This window comes from Phyllobates terribilis, unplaced genomic scaffold, assembly GCF_046119375.1.
Source record: "Phyllobates terribilis strain yellow unplaced genomic scaffold, ASM4611937v1 Scaffold_8__6_contigs__length_399053987, whole genome shotgun sequence".
Lineage (NCBI taxonomy): Eukaryota > Metazoa > Chordata > Amphibia > Anura > Dendrobatidae > Phyllobates > Phyllobates terribilis.
Genome location: NW_027362768.1, coordinates 139,866,566 through 139,887,986, shown reverse-complemented (window position 1 = coordinate 139,887,986; position 21,421 = coordinate 139,866,566). Strand labels below are relative to the sequence as shown.

The window sequence follows — 21,421 nt, the reverse complement described above, 5'->3', positions numbered from 1 at the left end:
TAAGTTTTATATTCCTGGTAGACAACCATACCCGATCGTTCATACTTAGGTCCGGACCAGACACTCTCCTCCTGTCAGCCATACGTTTGTAACGGTTCCCCATAGTACTCAGATTATTCAGTACCCCTCTCCATACTGAAGCGAGTGATGAGGAAAATCGTTCCTCCTCAGGAACCCCCGAAGAGCCCCCCCTACTGAAAGTACAAAACTGGGGGTGAAAACCATATGCCCCAAAAAACGGGGACTTACCAGTGGACTCGCTCCGCCTATTATTAAGAGCAAACTCTGCCAGAGGTAAGAAAGAAGCCCAGTCCTCCTGGTTCTCTGACACAAAACACCGGAGATATGTCTCCAAGCTCTGGTTCATTCGTTCCGTCTGACCATTGGTCTGAGGATGAAAAGCCGATGAGAACGACAAATGCATCCCCCGCCGTGCACAAAACGCCTTCCAGAACTTGGACACAAACTGAGACCCCCGATCAGACACCACCTCGGAGGGTACCCCGTGAAGCCTCACAATCTCCCCAATGAACACCTGCGCAAGAGTTTTAGCATTAGGGAGAGCAGGAAGAGCGATAAAATGTGCCATCTTGCTGAACCTGTCCACTACAACGAGTATAACCGTTTTACCCGAAGACGGAGGGAGGTCCGTAATAAAGTCCATAGACAGATGAGTCCAAGGACGCTCCGGGATCTTCAAAGGTAAGAGGGCCCCAGACGGACGGGTATGTGAGGTCTTAGAGCGCGCACAAACCCCACAGGACGCGACAAAAGTTACCACCTCCTTATGTAAGTTAGGCCACCAAAACCGACGCGAGAGGAGATCCACAGTTGCTTTACTCCCCGGGTGTCCTGCAAAAACTGAGTTATGGTGTGCCTCGATCACCTTTTGTCGCAACTGATCTGGAACAAACAGTCTCCCTGGAGGTCCAACAGGGGCGTCCCCCTGAGCCTCCAATACCTCCTCCTCCAGCTCAGAGCATACTGCCGAAACCACCACCCCCTCCTGAAGGATAGGAATCGGGTCGTCCGTATTCCCGGCCCCAGGGAAACTACGAGATAAGGCATCCGCCTTTACATTTTTTGACCCAGGACGATATGTAACGACAAAATTAAACCTGGTAAAAAACAATGACCACCTAGCTTGTCTGGGATTCAGACGTTTCGCGGACTCCAGATATAGCAGGTTCTTGTGATCGGTGATGACGGTGACCGGATGGACTGCCCCCTCCAAAAAATGGCGCCACTCCTCAAAAGCTAACTTAATGGCCAAGAGTTCCCTATTGCTGACATCGTAATTCCTCTCAGCGGACGACAATTTTTTAGAGAAAAAGGCGCACGGATGCCACTTACCAGGGGACAAACCTTGTGACAATACTGCTCCCACCCCTACCTCGGAAGCGTCTACCTCTACAATGAATGGCTGTGACGCATCAGGTTGAATGAGTATGGGTGCCGAGGCAAAACATTTTTTCAAGGAGGAGAATGCTTGACAAGCCTTGTCAGACCACCTAGAAAAATCCGTCCCCTTTTTAGTCATGTCTGTGAGAGGCTTAACCATGGACGAGAAATTACGAATGAACTTCCGGTAATAATTAGCAAACCCCAGGAAACGTTGTAGTGCCTTAAGATTCTCTGGCCGATCCCACTCAAGAACTGCCCGCACTTTCCCAGGGTCCATACGAAAACCGGACGCTGAAACCAGGAAGCCTAAAAACTGGAGTTCCTGTACGGCGAACACACACTTTTCCCATTTGGCATACAGTTTATTATCCCGCAAGATCTGTAACACCTGCCTAACGTGCTCCTGATGAGACACCAGATCCGGCGAGTAAATTAAGATATCATCCAGATATATGACAACAAACTGTCCCACCAGGCGGCGAAAAATGTCATTAACAAAGTGTTGGAACACCGCCGGGGCATTAGTCAGACCGAATGGCATGACAAGGTTCTCATAATGCCCCTCCGGAGTGTTAAACGCCGTCTTCCACTCATCCCCCTCCTTCATCCTAATCAGATTGTACGCCCCCCTGAGATCCAACTTAGAGAACCATTTGGCGCCCACGATCTGATTAAAGAGATCGGGAATAAGTGGGAGCGGATACGGATCTCGGACCGTAATCCGATTAAGTTCACGGAAATCCAGGCAAGGGCGTAGGCCTCCATCTTTCTTCTTAACAAAGAAGAACCCCGCAGCCACCGGTGAAGATGAAGGTCTAATATGCCCCTTAGCCAGACTTTCTGAAATATAATCCTTCATGGCCTGCCTCTCAGGACCAGAAAGGTTATACAACCTAGCTTTAGGTAACTTGGCCTCAGGGAGCAGTTTTACAGAACAGTCATACTCGCGATGAGGAGGTAGTTCCTGACACCCTTTCTCCGAGAATACATCCTCAATGTCCGCCAGAAATGGAGGTAAGACCCAAGGAGTAACCGCACCGATGACCGTGTTCATGCAGTTTTTATTACAGAATTTACTCCATTGGCTTATCTCTCTGGTTTGCCAATTAATAACCGGGTTATGCTTAGTTAACCAAGGAAGGCCCAACACTATAGGAGTGGGAAGACCCTCCAACACGTAGCAAGACAACAGTTCTTTATGTATCGCCCCCACTTGAAGTTTTACGTCATGCACAGCTTGCAAAAAACTTCCCTGACCGAGAGGCCTGGCATCGATCGAGAATATGGGGATGGGTTTAGCCAACTCACTCAATCGCATACCTTGAACCCGGGCAAACCGAGCATCAACCAGATTAGCCCCGGCCCCACTATCCAGAAGAACAGATATCCTCTCAGTTCTCGTACCCACCACCACCTCCGCCGGTACGAGAAACTGAGATGAACCTAGGGACGAAATACCTACTCCCAGATTGCCGTCCACCACACAACCTGGGATCAACAGTTTTCCGACGACTCTTCACTCTGCAAGGGACGGGATGGACACCCCCCAATAAAATGTCCCTTTCTCCCGCAGAAGAAACACCTTCCTGTCTTATGGCGCACCACCGGTCCCCCCCCCCGAAATTATGTCCCTCCTAATTGCATAGGCTCCTCTGGACTGACCAGGGGAACCACCATATGAGGGGACCTTGTAGGAGGTGGAGTCATCACAGGGGGTGGAGTTATCCCGCACCTCTCCCGAAGCCGTCTGTCAACGCGAATAGCAAGGGCCATAGCGGCTTCCAGTGACGCGGGAGAGTCATACTGTGCCAACACATCCTGTAATTTGTCGGATAAACCTTGACAAAACTGGCTCCTAAGAGCCGGGTCATTCCACTGGGTGTCCGTGGCCCACCTACGGAACTCCGAACAGAATTCCTCCGCCGGACGATCTCCCTGCTGAATCCTACGTAACTTAGACTCAGCAAGGGAGATCCGATCTGGGTCATCATATACGAGTCCAGAGCAGCGAAAAACCTATCCACTGACTGGAGAGCCGGGGAGCCCGGGGGAAGAGAGAACGCCCAAGATTGTGGGTCCCCTTGTAGGAGCGAGATGAGAATTCCCACCCTTTGTTCTTCACTCCCCGATGAGCGAGGCCGCAGCCGAAAGTACAACTTGCATGCCTCCCGGAAAACAAAAAACTTGTCCCGCCCCCCAGTGAACCTGTCAGGGAGAGCTACTTTAGGTTCTGGTCCGGCTTGCTCCTGAGGATACAAAACCTTGGACCTAACGTCCGCCAGCTCCATGGACAAACTCTGCAACTGCCGAGCTAGACCGGCTACTGGATCCATGGTAGCTGGAGAAAAACTAAGTGGTCGGTGAAAATGTCACGCTGTCTCTGTATACTGGAGGTAGGGGGCCTAAGCTGACCCTAAGCTGGGGCCCTGACTAATCCCTCAACCTGGAGGTACTGTTAAAGGTACAGAGGTCCAGGCCGCCAGCGTAACCCCTACCTCCTGAGGATCCCTGCACCTAAGTAATCTAGTCCTGAGAAGGACCCCGATCACAACAAAAGGGGACAAGTAATAATATGCCCACACACAGTACTTAGACGAACGAGACAGTACAAGGGAAAAACCAAAACCACCTTGCATACAAAAACTACACAACTACAACAGAGGGAACACCAACGGGAAAGGAGATAAATGATAAAGCGAGGAAGGGAAAAAACGCTCCAAATACACTTATCTCTGAAACTCCAAATACCACGATCCGCTCTGTTAGTCTGCATGAAATCCTTTCACCGACACTTCCCTAACAGACCAGCAGGCATTTGAAGGAGTCTCACTACAGCAGCATTAATTGCAGCTGGGCGAGGCTGGACCTCGTCTAGCACAGAGAGAGAGAGAATTAACTCCCTCACTGCAGAAAAACACAAAGCACCAAAAAGTCAGCTGCGAGAAGTCAGGCTGTGTAATCGTGATGATCTTCGTGGCGACACACCCGTGACATATATACAGTAAGTGAGTAAAAAAAAAATGCACCCAAGATTACCTTTCCACTAATTCTTGTTTAGACCCCAAATTTTCATTGTACAAATTTAATACACAATCAATGGATAGACACATATAGACTAGAGATGAGCATGATCAATGTGCGGAAGATCGAGTCGAATTTCCTTAAAATCGCAGATCCCAGTGGAGCACAGTTTGCAAGGCAGAATCATTTTCCATCTTCAGAGTCACTGGGTAAGTCTCTCTTGCCTGTAGAGTGTAAGCTCTTTTGGTCAGCAGGGTCCTCTCTTTCTCTCTCTCTCGTAGAGTGTAAGCTCTTATGGTAAGCGGAGACCTCTCTCCTGTTGAGTGTAAGTTCTTGTGGTCAACAGGGTCCTCTCTCTCCTATTGAGTGTAAGCTCTTATGGTTAACAGGGTCCTCTCTCTCTTTCCATTTCCCTACATGTATTTTCCGAGCAATTATAAGCTTTCCAGCAGTGATATTTAAGCAAATTTATTTGAGCAGATCAGATTTTGGGGGAAAATCTGGTGACGTTGGCGAATTTGAATTTCAAAAGATCCGCTCATCTCTAATAGGGACACATATAGCAAAAACGTTTCCATACAGAGTATAAGGAAATCATGGTTTTTTTTTTAAATAAAAGACTGGTCATCTTACACCCTTGATATGGAAATACAATATGTTAAAGAAGTTGTCCACTACTTTTTCATTGATGCCCTATCCATAGGCCATTGAATTGAATAGGAGGCAAATGCTTAGTACCCTGCAGCAGCATCTATGTGAAACATTGGAGTGAGGCATGATAGAGGCCAGTGACGTAATGTTGGGTATCGCCATAGAGGTGGTTGGCCAGCGGGCAAAATTCATAGTGATGCAAAATTTCAAAAGAATAAAAAAGAAAAGCAGCAGCCTGAACTTGGCCTACAGTCTACAGTCTACAAGACATCCGGCACAATAATCTCACTGCATTGAACAACATGTGTCGGCAAACTCTGTGTGCAGGGGACAAAAGGACTAGGTCGCTTGGATTAGGTTAGTATAAACTTAATGTTTTTGTGGGTTACATGCAAAAGTGACATTATTACTCTTATGACTCTTGGGGCATTCAAGAAGAGTCATTAGTTTTTCAGGAGCGCTAAGGTGGAGTTAGCACTTTATAAAGGGGCCACTCATGGGTCATTATTTGGTTTTAGGTGGCCAAGGGTGGACATACCATTGGTGGAACCTGTGTCTCCTCACAGGGGACCAAGAGGTAATGGGGCCCACTTTCACCTCTAAAGCAGGTGGAAATGTGTATTTAGATGTGCTATTGGACTTCAAAGGGCCGATATATTGTTCTTGCATTGGGGACCTCTTCTGTCTGTGTCCACTCCTGTAGGAGGCATTTTTTTAAGGGGCACTCAAGGCATTATTACTGGGTTAACAAGCACAATACTTGACTTGTATTGGCACTGACAACCCACACTATGCCACTGACTGAGGTTTTTGAATACGGCTGGCCATTATTGTGTCTACTGACCTGCAAAAAGCATCTAGCCAGCTATTTGTGGAGGAGAGGCATTATAAGTAGGCAATAGGGATCCGATTACATTAGCTGCCTTATCATACAAATGATTACTTTATACTGCAGTGATTATATGACTGCAAATAGCATGAAATCTTGATCTAACGCAGCAGAGTTTAAGTTTTATCCCTTTTGGACCAGGTCCAAGGACTTTCAATCTACACCTATAATAAAATGCATTGTCTCCTGTAGTTCTGTTTTCTTGGTAAAGAGGTGAACAAATGAAGATTTAGCATCCCCGGCCTGAAATGTCTTTCTTGTGTTTGATCCTAACTAATATCTGTAGGGTATGACCACTGTTAAGACTGCAATTATTACTGTCCCCCTCGCTGTTATTCATTATAGATAAGGACTCCACTGAACAAATAGATGTGTATCTTCAGAAGGCGTCAAGAAGAACAAAAGAAACAATTAATGCCTCAGTAAAACCTAACAAATTTTATATCTCTGTTACATAAATCAGTGCACACAGCAAGGACAAAAATTACATTACTTTTCTGGAAATAGAACTATATCTTTTCAATAATTCCTCTCTTGTGGGCAACATACAGTACACACTTTCAACCAATAGGTTTCTGAAGTTTTCTGGGTGTCATTAAAGGGTTTCTCTGGGAATAGAAACAAAAAAATATCTAAAGGAATTTACATTATAATTTGATTCCTAAATACATTTCAGTAATGTACAGTATATTAAAATGAATGCAGTCTTGCTACACTGACAGAAACCTGTCTCAGATTATTAATAGGGCATGTGCGAGGGAGCATGTGCAGTAGGAAACTCCATATTTCTCCCTTCATATCCCAGGCTATATTTTAATCTAATTTTGTTGACACCAGGGATGCTGAGTTAAGAAGAGGCTGCTCACACTGCTGTTCAACCTGTCTATCTGATCTAATACTGGAGATACCAGGGGTGCTGAGGTAAGAAGAGGCTGCTCAAACTGCTGTCCACCCTGTCTATCTGATTTAATACTAGAGATAGCAGAGATGCTTAGGTAAGTAGAGGCTGCTCACACTGCTTTGCACTCTGTCTATCTGATCTAAAACTAGAGATAACAGGGCTGCTAAGAAAAGAAGAGACTGCTCACTGATGTTCACCCTGTCTTTATGATCTAATACTGGATATCAGGAGTGCTGAAGTAAGAAGAGGTAGTTCACACTGCTGTCCACCATGTCTATCTGACCTAATACTGGAGATACCAGGAGAGTTGAGGAAAGAAGAGAATGCTTACACTGCTGTCCACCCTGTCTATCTGTTCTAATACTGGGGATACCAGGGGTGCTGAGGTAAGAAGAGGCTGCTCACACTGCTGTCCACCCTGTATATCTGATCCAATACTGGAGATACCAGGGTGCTGAGGTAAGAAGAGGCTGATCACATTGCTGTCAACCCTGTCTATCTGATCTAATACTGAAGATTCTAGGAGTGCTAAGGTAAAAAGAAACTGGTCAAACTGCTGTCCACCCGGTCTATCTGATCTAATGCTGGAGATACCAGGGATGCTGAGGTAAGAAGAGGCTGCTCACACTACTGTTCACGCTGCCTATCTGATCTAATACTGGCGATCACAGATAGATGCATCTCTAGTCCTGATGAAGAAGTCTGTAGTACTTCGAAACACTTTGACTGAATAAAGAAGAAACGCATGTACTTTCCGTCTGGAGTTGGATTTATTCTATGGTAAATCAGCAGGGCAGATTATACGCAAATCCTTCTTATCTGTGTTTTCACGCTCTGATGACCTGTTGGACCTGCAGCAACTGGATTTATAAGTGATTGAAATGTGGTGTATAGACAACTAAATCAGGTTAGTATAACCTTATTTAAACACCTGCATGTCCCTTGGATAAAACCCTATTGCGCTGTCTTTTTCCTACTAGTTTTATTCTGCTAATACTGGAGATAACAGAGGTGCCGAGATAAAAAGAGGCTGTTCACATTGTTGTAAACCCTGTCTGTCTGATCTAATACTAGAGATACAAGAAATGCTCAGGTAAAAAGTGATAGCTCCACCATGTCTATCTGATCTAATACTGGAGATACCAGGGGTGCTAAGGTAAGAAGAGACTGCTCACACTGCTGTCCAACATGTCTGTCTGATCTAATACTGGAGATACCAGGGGTGCTGAGGTAAGAAGAGGCTGCTCACACTGCTGTCCACCCTGTCTATCTGATTTAATACTGGAGATGCCTGGGCTGCTGAGGTAAGATTAGGCTGTTCACACTGCTGTCCACCCTGTCTTTCTGATCTAATAGTAGAAATGCCAGGAGTGTTGAGGTAAGAAGAGGCTTCTCGCATTGCTGTTCATTCTTTCTGTCGGATCTAATACTGGGGATACCGAAGGTGTTGAAGTAAGAAAAGACTGCTCACGCTACTGTCCATCTACCTTTCTGGTCAAATACTTGAGATTCTAGGAGTGCTGAGGTAGGAGAAAGCTGTTCACACTGCTATCCACCCTGTCTATCTGAATACAAAGTTGCTACTCTGACCAGGAGATAGGTATAGGTCATCTTTCTGTCACAGCAACAGAGCTTGCTAGGATGATTACTTCCCTAGACAAAATGAATGTAATTTGCTAATTATAGGTATTTAGGAATTTATGTATAATGATTAGGATTAGGGCACAGATGTATGGAGGGAAGTTTGTTGACAGCCTTGTATGTCGTGGACTGTAGTTTCAAATGTAATTGATGTGCAATAGTAGGCAACCAAAGAATTTGAAGAAAGGAAAATCTTTAGAGAACCAAGTTATTATGCTGATTAAATACAAATGTAGCAAATGTAAGACGAGCCTGCAAGATTCAGTAGGGTGTCATCGTAGTGAGTCTACACAATTTACAGTGGCCACTCATTTACTTTGTATTGGAACAGCCATGTTATGAAAATTTCACATAAATCTTTGGTTTAAGTTTGCATCTGTAGGCAAAATAAATTGGACATATGCAAAAGTGTAAGAGGTGAAAATGTGAAACAAAATTTAAATTGCACAAAATCTCTAACTAGGGTTGAGCAAAAGATTTGCAGAATCCTGGTCCAGAGGTTTTATCACATGACGTCGTGGGGGTCATCATTACATTGCAACGGCACCCAATCAGAAGAGACACTTGGGATACTGCATGTAGTAAGAGGTTCGAAGTGCTCTGGTCTAGTAGCCATGAAGTACAAATGCGATCACTGGACCAGGATGCTGCTGCGAAACTTTTTGCTCAACTCTATTTCTTACCTTTGCTTATGTCTTCAAACTCCAGCCACAGTTGTCTCTGTACTTGCCGATTGGGATACCAGATAGAGCAGATTTCCTCAAATCCGTACACCGCCTCCTGAATATAATGGTTTCCAAATTGTTCTAATAGTGGCATGAATTCTAGACGGGAAGTAGCTCCATCAAGAGCGTGAAGTGTGTGAGTGAATGCTGATGGGAAAAGAACAAGTGAAATAAAACATCATGAAATGTAAAAGATAAATGAAAATATATCAGAACTAAAAAATATCTGCATATAGCAGAACCTCTTTACCATATCATTAGAAATGCTTTAATTGTAGCCACTAACAACTTCTGGATTGTTGGATATTTAACCTTGTTACAGAACTACAATACAGTCGATAATAAACTGCTATACTTAAGACTGCGGTAATCCCAGAGTAGCAGATTAATCTTAGTCAGACCTTTTAAATGTCCGTTCAATAAGAAGAAAATCTGTCACCTGGGAAGTCTTAGATAGGTCATCTGATCTCCAACTAATTCAAGCCAGTTTAGAAGTCATTCATGGAAGAAGTCAGACTTTGAAACACCCGTTTATGTCAATAAAATCCTATCAAAGATAAGTATACATCCAAATATTATTAATGGTTTGGACTTGTTGTTAAAGGCAATGTCTGCTTTTGTCAAACCATACTTGTTAGAAAGATCCATTCTCAATATTCGCATCAAAAGACCTCCTGCCTAGACCTTTACAGAACAGACACATGGTATCTGTAGAGAAGTCTTGTAGTAATGAGTTCCATTCATAATAGATATTTATTGGTTGAATGATGGCACAAAAGATCAATCGGCCGACAACTATCTCTCCTAACTCTTCAAATCACAGGAGAGGACAATGTTGTGTTTTCTACGAGGGAGCTACTGTTGGACTTCTCTTACGGCAGCCTATTTTGGGGAAAACAAAAAGATTGGCATTCCGAAATTGGAAACGCCAGATCTTTATCTTCTCCGTCGTTATTGGCGGGTTCGAGTGAAATTAGTTCAATGTGTATGGCGGACTTAAGTGTTTAACTTCCCAGCAGTGCCACCACAGGAGAAATCAAAAATCCTAGAGAGCCACTTTAATAGGTTGTGTGTGTAATACAGGGCAGTATGGGTCCTCAAGAGTAAGAGGCACTCTTCTTTGTAGTCTTGGTATGAGGATTCTGAATAATGGACTTCCTCTCTCTGAACTCAGCATTTAATAATAAGTTGTATAAAATTGTTTCCTTTAAGGGTTATTCCTATCTTTACAAGTTATCTCCTATCCATAAAGAATGGGACTCTGAAATGCCCCATCTGAATGGAGTGGTAGCCAGACATGTGCACCATCACTCCATTCATTTTTTATGGGACTGCTGGAGAAAACCGGCTTTTTAATATTTTTTTTTTTAAATCTTTTTACTTTTTATTGCTGTAATTAATGTTTATAAGAACTTGTTCCTTCTAGTCTGTTGTTATAGCTCTAATCATGAATACAATTTTTCTTCTTTTTATCATGACCTATATCAGAGTAGAGTTTTGATAATAATATTCAGCAAAAAAATGCTTATTTCCTCTTTTTTGTTCTGTGTATTATTAGGTATCACAAGCTATTGTAATGCACCATCCTGTTGTGTTCTATTTTAATTGTCCCTGCATAGCTGGCATTTATTACAATACTCTTGTTAGACTCTATTTTAATCACCTCTGTATATTTGCCATTTACTATAATATACTTTACATATCTGTCTCTAGCGCATGCCCATAGTTCCACCCAGCCTTTTTGTATTTGTTTCATCCATGTACGATGGTCGCCTGTGCCACATTTCCATTCTATTTGTGTCTATGCTGTAGGTTCTTTGGATCTATTTAGCAGTAGGTCTATTGCGCATACGTAGCCATCGCTGTACACCGCCATGTTTTTGGGCCCTTTTCACTTCTATGATGCCGATTTTAGCACATGTGTACTGAATAAGGCCTAGTAATGGGATTGTGCAGCTGTCTCCACCCTGGCAATTACATGAGTTATGTATATGGGACATCTATATACTATATCTTCATTACATACTCCTGATGAAGCTGCCTTAAGGTTGGCGATACATGTGGTGTCTTTCCACTCTGCTATGCCACACCTCTCCTTGCCTTTTTTATGACCATTAGTCTGGTCTCTGGACACCGGGCTATAAATATAGACCCCGATTCATCAAGACCGATGATTTTCTTGCCAGTCTTGATAAGAGGATGTGGTGGAGTCAGACGCTCTGATTCATGAAAGGTGCAGGCCTTTTCATGAATCTGGAGTGTCTAACGAGTGTCATGTGCCACTGTCTTACTCTAGTCCCTGACTGGAGTAAGAGTTATGGCATAAGGAACGCCGTAGCTCATCATGAATTGGAAAAGCTGTGGCATTACATCCCTGTGACACCCTAACTCTGCCCATTTTGAGCTTAGAAAGACTGGCATCAAAACACCAAAAGTTGAAAATTTTTATGCAACTCTGATTTGCGCCAAAATGTTGTGACTTTTTAAAGCATTTTACACCAGAATTCTGGAGATATTGCTTTGATGATTCAGGGTTATATTCTTTTTTACCCCTAATTCACACTGCGGTGGTCTATTTTTCATCTGACCTTGGTTCACGTTTAATCTTTCTTATTTCTTGCACTGTTTATGGGCATCAATGTCCCACCACAGCTTCATTCAGATCAAGCATTTCAGAGACCTTTTCTAGAGGTCCTTGGAGGTCTAAAAACATTAAACCCTCACCGATCAACAAATTTCCACCTAAACTGAAGATAGATGGTAACTTCTAAAGATGGAAATAACCCTTTAACTGGACAATCCCTTAAAGAATAGATCTTTTTATACCTTTAGACATTTACATTTTTACTATTGGTCCATTTAAACTAGTTATGAATACACAGGCTAGACAATTCCAGACTTTAATTCAGCTTGGACCTGTGGTGGAAACCTGGGGGACCATTGTTTTATCACTTTTCCGCCTGCGAGATCTGCCAGTCCTTAATAATTCTGATAAGATTGTTTGGATGGAATTTGTATTTCTTGCTCTTGCACATTTGCCGTATGTAAAAATGATAAAATTGACCTTTTCCAGCAACATTTTGACACTTTGAAAAAAAGCAAACAAGAAATGGTTTGACATAAACTAAAATTTTATTGTCTAATCTGATATGTAAGTTATTCCTGGAACAGAATCCAATAAATAGAAGATAGAAATGTGATGTGTAATCTGTGTCTGAAGATCAGATGTTCACAATAAATGGCAGATAAAAACCAGAGCAGATAAATGCTTTAAGATGAAATTCTGATCTCTTCAAAGATTGTCTATATTTTCCCAGAAATGAGTAATTCTCATATTGTAGAAAAGCAAGAACTACTGCAAATAGAGTTTCACGGGATGAAAAAAGACATATTACTTAGCGCACGTGCTCTAAATGAAGGCAACAGTGCCAGGGTTAAAGGGGTATTCCCATCTCCAAGATCCTATCCCAATATATAGTCTGTGTAATAATAATAATATTAGCAAATACCTCCAATTAGGAATGTAGTATAGTTCTTCTGATTCACTATGTCTCTTTCCCCATGTGCAGGCATTGCAGGACCTTAGGTGTCCATGGTTACGACCACTAGCAACTAGCTAGTTTGACTATATCAGTGGTCATAACTATGGATAACTAAGGTCCTGCAATGCCTGCACATGAGGAAAGAGACATAGTGAATCAGAAAAACTGTACTACATTTCTAATTGGAGGTATTTGCTAATATTATTATTATTACACCTACTACATATTGGGATAAGATCTTGGAGATGGGAATACCCCTTTAAGCTTCTACTTTTCACATAGCATGATCCACATGGCAAAACCACAGGCATTTAACTTCTATTGTTGTGGATCTTCGTCAACCAAAGATAGAATACATGGGCCTATATTCATCAAGATCGGCGTTGTTCACACCGGTGTTGATGAGGGGTGTGCTGGAGTCATTAAAAAACACAAACTTCTTAATAAAGTGCATCTTAGAAGTGGCATTCGCCTCCGTGTGCTTCACCTGAAATCTTATTCCAGACATGGACTGCAATAAGATTTGTGGCGCAAGGCACGCCAAAGCTCGTCATGAATTAGATGAGTGGTCGTCGCCAGAACCATTTTGGCGTAGCTGGCCAACACTAGAGTGATAATGGTAAAAAGTCGCAAAATGTTTTCTCCACTTTGTGTAATGTAAAATATTTTTGCCACTTTTCAAAGTTTTTTACACCAAGTTTCTTTTGGAAACACTTTATTGAATCGGGGCCTTGGTTTTTATACTTTTGCTGTGCAGAACACTACTTTATTTCTTCTGCTATGTGAAAAATAAGACATATGATATTTAACAATTGGTCATTAGTGATAAGCGAGCGTGCTTGTTTAACCCTTTCACCGAGCATGCTCGGGTGCTTCCCTAGTATCTTTGGCGTGCTTGTATATTATGTTTCAGTCCCTGCGTCTGCATGATTTATGGCTGTTACACATCCTAAACACATGCTGGGATTTCCTGTTTGTTAGGGAATCCTCACATGTGTTTAGGCTGTGTAACAGCCATAAATCATGCAGACGCAGGGACTGAATCATAATATACGACCACGCCAAAGATACTAGGGAAGCACCTGTGTGTGCTCGGTGAAAGGGTTAAATGAGCATGTTCACTCATCGCTATTGGTCAGTAATTTACTTTTCTGATCAGTCCATATTAACACAACAATGTGCGTATAGGTGGATGCCCACATGACAGATCTGTAGCAGAAATTTTTGCAACTGAAAATCAGTTCCCTTCATCTAAATGGTGTTGTTTTTGGTATTAATCATGTGGATTTCTGCAAGTTCTATTTGGAGGAATGTGACAATGGCAGAAAGTTCTGTGCGGAAACAGGAGCAGGTAGTAGGCATTCCAACTAAACTCCACGATTTATTTTCCCCATACATATTTGATTACTGGTCATCAGTAGTGTTGAGCGAGCATGCTCGACACTGCTCGGTACTCGCCCGAGCATCACGCTACTCGGGATGTTCGGCGAGTACCGAGCATTTCCGGGTTACTCAGGTGGGAGCTCGGGTCTCCGCCCTGCATGTTTGGCGCTCTTTACAGAGCCAATGAACATGCAGGGATTGCCAGCCAGTCACTGTAATGCCGCAGCCATGTTGTTTGTGGGCATTACAGTGATTAGCTGGCCGCACAGCGTCACCTCGAGTATTTAAAACCGGGCACCGCCATCTTGGACACAGTCGCTCCGGATCAGACAGTGTAGGGACAGCGCTGCTGATTTAGGGAGAGATATATCCTGCGAAATAGTTAGTGTAGGGTCTGTAAAGGCTGCCAGAACAAACAAACAGTCCTTCTCAGGACTAATATCCATCCCAGATATCAGGCAGGCAGGCTGTATAGAAGACGCAGTGGTTATACCAGCAAACGCTGCATTACAGTCCTGTGGGCTCCTGTTGCTGAAATTGCTGGACTTAGCTCCAGGTCTCGGGGGCCAGAAAAAATCCTTTTTTTTCATCTAAATCCTCTTTTTTTTCCCTCCTTCACACTGTACAAATACCCGTCTTATTAACCTTTTGGTGTGTCCCCCCCCCCCAAAAAAAAAGTGTGTCTCTGATTTTTCAGACACAAATATATCTGTTGAAAATAGTCTGGTGTAGGCTAGAGAAATAGAAGTGTGGTTTTGCAGTTCCACGGTTCAAACCTCTGTATTATCCAGTTTTGGGCCATTTGTATCTAAAAAAAACAGTTTGAGTGTGTCGCTCACTGTTCAGCCGCAAATATATATATTTAAAAAAGCCTGGTATACACCAGTAAATTATAACTGTGGTTTTTCTGTTCCATGGTAAAAAATCTCTATTATCCTGCTTTTGGCATTTTTTGCCATAAAAAAAAACTAGTAGTGTCTCTCTGATTTTTCAGACACAAAATATCTGTTGAAAATAGTCTGGTGTAGGCCCGAGAAGTAGAAGTGTGGTTTTGCAGTTCCACGGGTCAAATCTCTGTATTATCCTGCTTTTGCCATTTTTTGCCCTAAAGAAAAACAGTAGTAGTGTCTCCTGATTGTTCAGACACAAATATATCTGTTGAAAATAGTCTGGTATACACCAGTAAATTATAACTGTGGTTTTGCTGTTCCACGGTCAAAAATCTCTATTATCCTGCTTTTGGCATTTTTTGCCGTAAAGAAAAACAGTAGTAGTGTCTCCTGATTGTTCAGACACAAATATATCTGTTGAAAATAGTCTGGTATACACCAGTAAATTATAACTGTGGTTTTGCTGTTCCACGGTCAAAAATCTCTATTATCCTGCTTTTGGCATTTTTTGCCGTAAAGAAAAACAGTAGTAGTGTCTCCTGATTGTTCAGACACAAATATATCTGTTGAAAATAGTCTGGTATACACCAGTAAATTATAACTGTGGTTTTGCTGTTCCACGGTAGAAAATCTCTATTATCCTGCTTTTGGCATTTTTTGCCGTAAAAAAAAAATAATAGTGTCTCCTGATTGTTCAGAAACAAATATATCTGTTGAAAATAGTCTGGTGTAGGCCCGAGAAATACAAGTGTGGTTTTGCAGTTCCACGGGTCAAATCTCTGCATTATCCACTTTTGGGCCATTTTTACCAAAAAAAACCAGTTTGAGTGTGTCGCTCACTGATCAGCCGCAAATATATCTATTTAAAATTTTCTGGTATACCCCAGTAAACAATAACTGTGGTTTTGCCATTCCACGGTAAAAAAATCTCTATTATTCAGCTTTTGGTATTTTTTCCGTAAAGAAAAACAGTAATAGTTTCTCCCTGATTGTTCAGATTGTTTAAATGAGTCGGGTGTAGGCCAGAGAAATAGAACTGTGGTTTTCCTCTTCCACAGTTCTAATCTACTTTTTATTACCCTTTTTACATTGATAGAGCGAGTGTAAGCTATTTTACTTCCTTTACAATGGGCAAGGCGCGTGGCAAGAGACGTGGAACTGGACGTTCTGGTGATGGTGCGTGCAGAGGACGGGGCCGTGGCCAAGGTGAAAATGTGCCACAACCAACAACCACATCTTCTCGCTACTACTTTTTGACCGAATTACTAGGGAAGCACAGAACAACACCAGTATTGCGAACTGATCAGTGTGAACAGGTTATTAATTGGATAGCAGATAATACTTCCAGTTACCTAGGCACCACCACCTCCGGTCTGTCTTCCACACGGTCAACTCTTTGTAGCCGTGAGTCTTGACCACATACTCCTCCTCACCCTGATGCTCCTTCCTCCCACCATGCCGAGTGTCGTCAGACAGAAACTGATCCCACACTTGGACACTCTGAAGAGCTGTTCACTGGTCCATTTCCAGATTTGTGCCCCTCGCCTGCTCCGCTTGAAGTGGTGGAAGAGGAGATCCCATGTAGCGATGCCCAAATATTTGAACAGCCACGGCCACAGGAAGTCGACGCTGGCAATTTGTCACAAGAGGTGGACGATGACGAGACACAATTGCCAGGAAGTGAGGAGGAGGATCGTGGTGCGCAAGTGGAAGAGGCGGAGGTGGTGGATGATCTAGTAACTGACCCAACGTGGCCGGAGGACATGTAGAGCGAGGCCAGCAGCACACAGGGTGAGGGAGGCAGAGTACCCAAACAGGCAGGAAGAAGCAGTGTGGTGGCCGCACACAGAAGGCGAGCAACAATTCCCCGTAACACCAACACGAGGGACGTTGCCAGTACAACCTGTAGGTCTTCCAGAGTCTGGAATTTTTTTAAAGACTTTGCTGATAACCCCAAAAAGGCCATTTGTACCACCTGCCATGCCAGCATCAGCAGGGGTGACAAAACTACCAGCCAGACCACCACCAGCATGATCAGGCACATGGCAGCAAAGCACCCGGCTTTGTGGGGTGAACCCCAGGGTCCACGACCAGTGTCAGCGGGTGTCACCACTGCTTCTTCCGCTGTTGTGCATGCAATAGAACCCCCTGTTGTGTGTGCAAGGCAATCCCCTGTCCATACTGCATGCAAAGATGCCCCCTTCTCTCAGTCTTCACTTGTTATGGCAGTTTCTCAAGAAACAGCATCAACGTCCACGTCCACGTCCCACCGCAGCGTTCAATTGTCCATATCCCAGACCTTTGAACGAAAGCAGAAATTCGCAACTAACGCCATACAGGCCACAGTCCTAAATTCGCACATTTCCCGACTGCTTGCGTTGGAAATGCTGCCTTTTAGGCTGGTGGAGACGGAATCCTTCCGCAACCTTATGGCGGTGGCCGTCCCTCGGTACTCGGTCCCCAGCCGACACTATTTTGCCCGGTGTGCCATCCCCGCATTACACAAGCACGTGTCCAAAAACATCTGCCGTGCCCTTAACGACGCAGTTACTGGGAGAGTCCACCTGACAACGGACACGTGGACAAGTGCTTGTGGCCAAGGACGGTACATCTCCCTGACGGCACACTGGGTAAACATAGTGGAAGCCGGGACCCAGTTGGACATTGGGATGGAACACATCCTCCCCACACCGAGGATTGCGGGCCCTATGTCAGTCAGAGTTGCCCCCACAGTGTACAGCTCCTGCGCATCCTCCTCCTCCTCCTCCTCATGTTCAGCCTCCATCTCAGATATCACCACATCAGTTACAAGCTGGAAGCACTGCAGTACTGCCTTCGCCAAGCGGCAACAGGCTGTGCTGAAACTCATAAGCTTAGGTGAGAAACCTCACACTGCTTGTGAGTTGTGGACAGCTGTGAAAGAGCAGGCAGATCTGTTGCTGAGACCGCTAAACCTACATCCAGGCATGGTCGTGTGTGACAATGGCCGTAACCTGGTGGCGGCTCTGAGGCGAGGCGAGATCACACACGTACCATGCCTGGCTCATGTGCTTAACCTCGTGGTTCAGCGGTTTCTTAAATCGTACCCCGAGTTGCCAGATCTGCTCGTCAAAGTACGCCGCCTGTCAGCTCATTTTCGCAAGTCGGCTACAGCTTCCACCGCCCTTGCTGTGTTGCAGCAGCGTTTGCAGCTTCCGTCATACCGACTGGTGTGTGATGTCCCCACACGTTGGAACTCTACCCTCCACATGTTGCAAAGGATTTGTGAGCAGACGAGAGCAGTTGTGGAGTACCAGCTGCAACAAGGCCGTCAATATTCAGGCCAGACTCCACACATAATCTCTCAGGAGTGGACCTAGATGTCTGACATATGTACCATCTTGACAAACTTTGAGGAGTCCACCAAGATGGTGAGAGGCGATGACGCCATCATTAGCGTCAGCATTCCACTTGTCTGTCTTTTGCAACGCTCTCTGCAGAGAATTAAAGAGGAGGCATTGCAGCCAGAGTATGATGAGATGGATCAAGAAGCCATGGCGGTCGATTACACACAGCCCAGCCTCATCTCATCCCATCGTGCATTGGGAGACAATGAGAGAGAGGAGGAGGAGGAGGAAGAACAGGAGCTTGTATCACGCGCTGTAGACGGTAGTACCTGTACAACTGTCATACCGTCGGTTCAGCGTGGGTGGCCTGAGGACAGGGGGGAGGAGGAGGAGAGCATGGTCAGTCGTCATCTTGGTGAGGACATGGAAGTCTAGCCCATTACCAGTCTGGCACGCATGGCTGACTTTATGTTACGCTGCCTTAACCGTGACCCTCGTGTTGTCAAAATGTTGGGTGACAGTCATTACTGGTTGGTGACACTTTTAGACCCCCGCTACAAGGAGAACATTCACTCTCTTATTCCTGAGGTGGAGAGGTCTACAAAAATGGGGCAGTACCAGAAGGCCCTTGCTGCAGAACTGTTAAAAAAATTCCCATCTGAACACGCTAGCGGCAGAGGTCACAGTTCTTTGACCAACCAAGGCGTACAAGCGAGAGAGAGGCAACTCCAATCCAGCAGAGGCAGGGGAACACTGTCAACGTTCTGGGACAGTTTTCTGAGACCCGCTCAGCTTACAGGCCCTGAGGCGCGGGGTACTCTCACAAGGAGTGGAAAGTTTCAAAAGATGGTGAGGGAGTACCTTGCCGACCGTACCAGCGTCCTCCGTGATTCCTCTGTGCCTTTCAATTATTGGGTATCCAAGCTGGACACTTGGAATGAACTCGCTCTGTATGCCTTGGAGGTCCTGGCCTGCCCTGCCGCTAGCGTCTTATCGGAGCATGTTTTTAGTGCCGCTGGGGGAATTATAACTGATAAGCGCACTCGCCTGTCAACTGACAATGCTGACAAGCTGACCCTTATCAAAATGAACAAGGGCTGGATTGGGCCAGACTTCTCATCACCACCAAATGACAGCAGACTAACATAAAGTCAAATCCACTGTGTTATTTCGGGAGGTGTATTCACATGCACCGCTTCACACCCACACATGGGTATACGCTTCCTCATTTCTTCTGTTTTACGTTCTTCTCCTTATCCTTAGCCTCCACCACCACTATACCACCAGGGTGACCGTGGTCCGTGTTGCCATTAATGAAAGTTCCTCCGTCCTTATTTTTGTCAGCTTTTGCTTGGAAGGTATAAGCAAAGACTGTGGGAGACCCACTCCCCAATAATGGGAATAATATTTTTAAGATGCTGTACTGTATGGTTCTTGTAAGGGGCATTAAAAACGTCTTGTTAAGCTACTGCGACCTCCACCACTTTTCCGAGGGGCATTAAAAGTGTCTTGTTATGCTACTGGGACCTCCACCACTTTTCCGAGGGGCATTAAAAGCGTCTTGTTAAGCTACTGTGACCTCCACCACTTTTCCGAGGGGCATTAAAAGCGTCTTGTTAAACCACTCTGAATTCCACAGCTCTTCCAAGGGGCATTGAAATGTTGTTTTAACTCTAACCTCCACGATTCTTCGAACGGGCATTGCATTTCCTCCTAAATTTAGTCAGCTTTTGCTTGGAAGGCATAAGCAAAGACTATGGGAGACACACTCCCCAATAATGGGAATAATGTTTGTAATATGCTGCACTGCATGGCTCTTGTAAGGGGCATTGCAAGTTCCTCCATCCTAAATTTTGGCAGCTTTTGCTTAGAAGGCATAAGCAAATACTATGGGAGACCCACTCCCCAATAATGGGGATAATGTTTGTAATATGCTGTACTGCATGGCTCTTGTAAGGGGCATTGCAAGTTCCTCCATCCTAATTTTTGGCAGCTTTTGCTTGGAAGGCATAAGCAAAGACTATGGGAGACACACTCCCCAATAATGGGAATAATGTTTGTAATATGCTGTACTGCATGGCTCTTGTAAGGGGCATTGCAAGTTCCTCCGTCCTAATTTTTGGCAGCTTTTGCTTGGAAGGCATAAGCAAAGACTATGGGAGACACACTCCCCAATAATGGGAATAATGTTTTTAAGATGCTGTACTGTATGGCTCTTGTAAGGGGCATTAAAACCATCTTGTTAACCTACTGCGACCTCCACCACTTTTCTGAGGGGCATTAAAACCATCTTGTTAAGCTACTGTGACCTCCACGTCTCTTCAAAGGGGCATTAAAAGCGTCTTCTTAAGCCACTCTGAACTCCACAGCTCTTCCAAGGGGCATTGAAATGTTGTTTTTAATTACCTCTAACCTCCACGACTCTTCCAACGGGCATGGCATTTCCTCCTAATTTTAGTCAGCTTTTGCTTTTCAATGCAAAGGCGAAAACTAAGGGAGAACCACTCCCCAATAATGGGTAGAAGGTCTTTAGTACACTGTAATCCACGTCTGTTTCAAGGGGCATTGCAGTTCCTCATAATTTTTGGAAAGCCTTCCATTCACTGTTTAGGCCAACAGTGTACAGGAGACCCAGTTGCTATAAATGGAAAAAATGGTTTAGTTAAGGCCCTCTGACCTCCATGTCATTTCCAAGGGGCATTGGAGTGCCTCAAAATTTTTGGTTGGCATTGCACTCACTGTATGCCCTATAACTGTGTAGCCGAACCGCTCCTTTTGTTACAGAAACATATCCTACAAGACATATGTGGTTGACTGGCCTGATATTGATGTGAATGGTCCCTGTTCCTCCTGCTCTTTCTCCTTTACCACTGCCTCATCCATCATTTATCACCTGAAGCTTTGTTTTAACGGGGGTCATAGAACTGGGATAGTAGCAGGAAAACATCCAGCAATCCTCGGAGGAGGTAGGATATGCGCCAAAACGCTGACCACCTCAGGCCTAGCCGCTACTACATACACCGGGCGGCTGGGGACTGAGTATGGATT

General features: G+C 44.4%; 1 protein-coding gene across 8 annotated transcripts in view; it reads right to left on the bottom strand.

Moving 5' to 3' along the window:
- ASTN1 (astrotactin 1) overlaps window positions 1–21,421 on the bottom strand; it is a 651,398-nt gene that overhangs the window by 55,762 nt on the left and 574,215 nt on the right. For all 8 annotated transcript variants that reach the window (XM_073643365.1, XM_073643361.1, XM_073643368.1 and 5 more), the window contains one exon: window positions 9,191–9,379. In XM_073643365.1, the coding sequence (XP_073499466.1) occupies window positions 9,191–9,379 (189 nt within the window). The remainder of the gene's footprint in view (window positions 1–9,190; window positions 9,380–21,421) is intronic.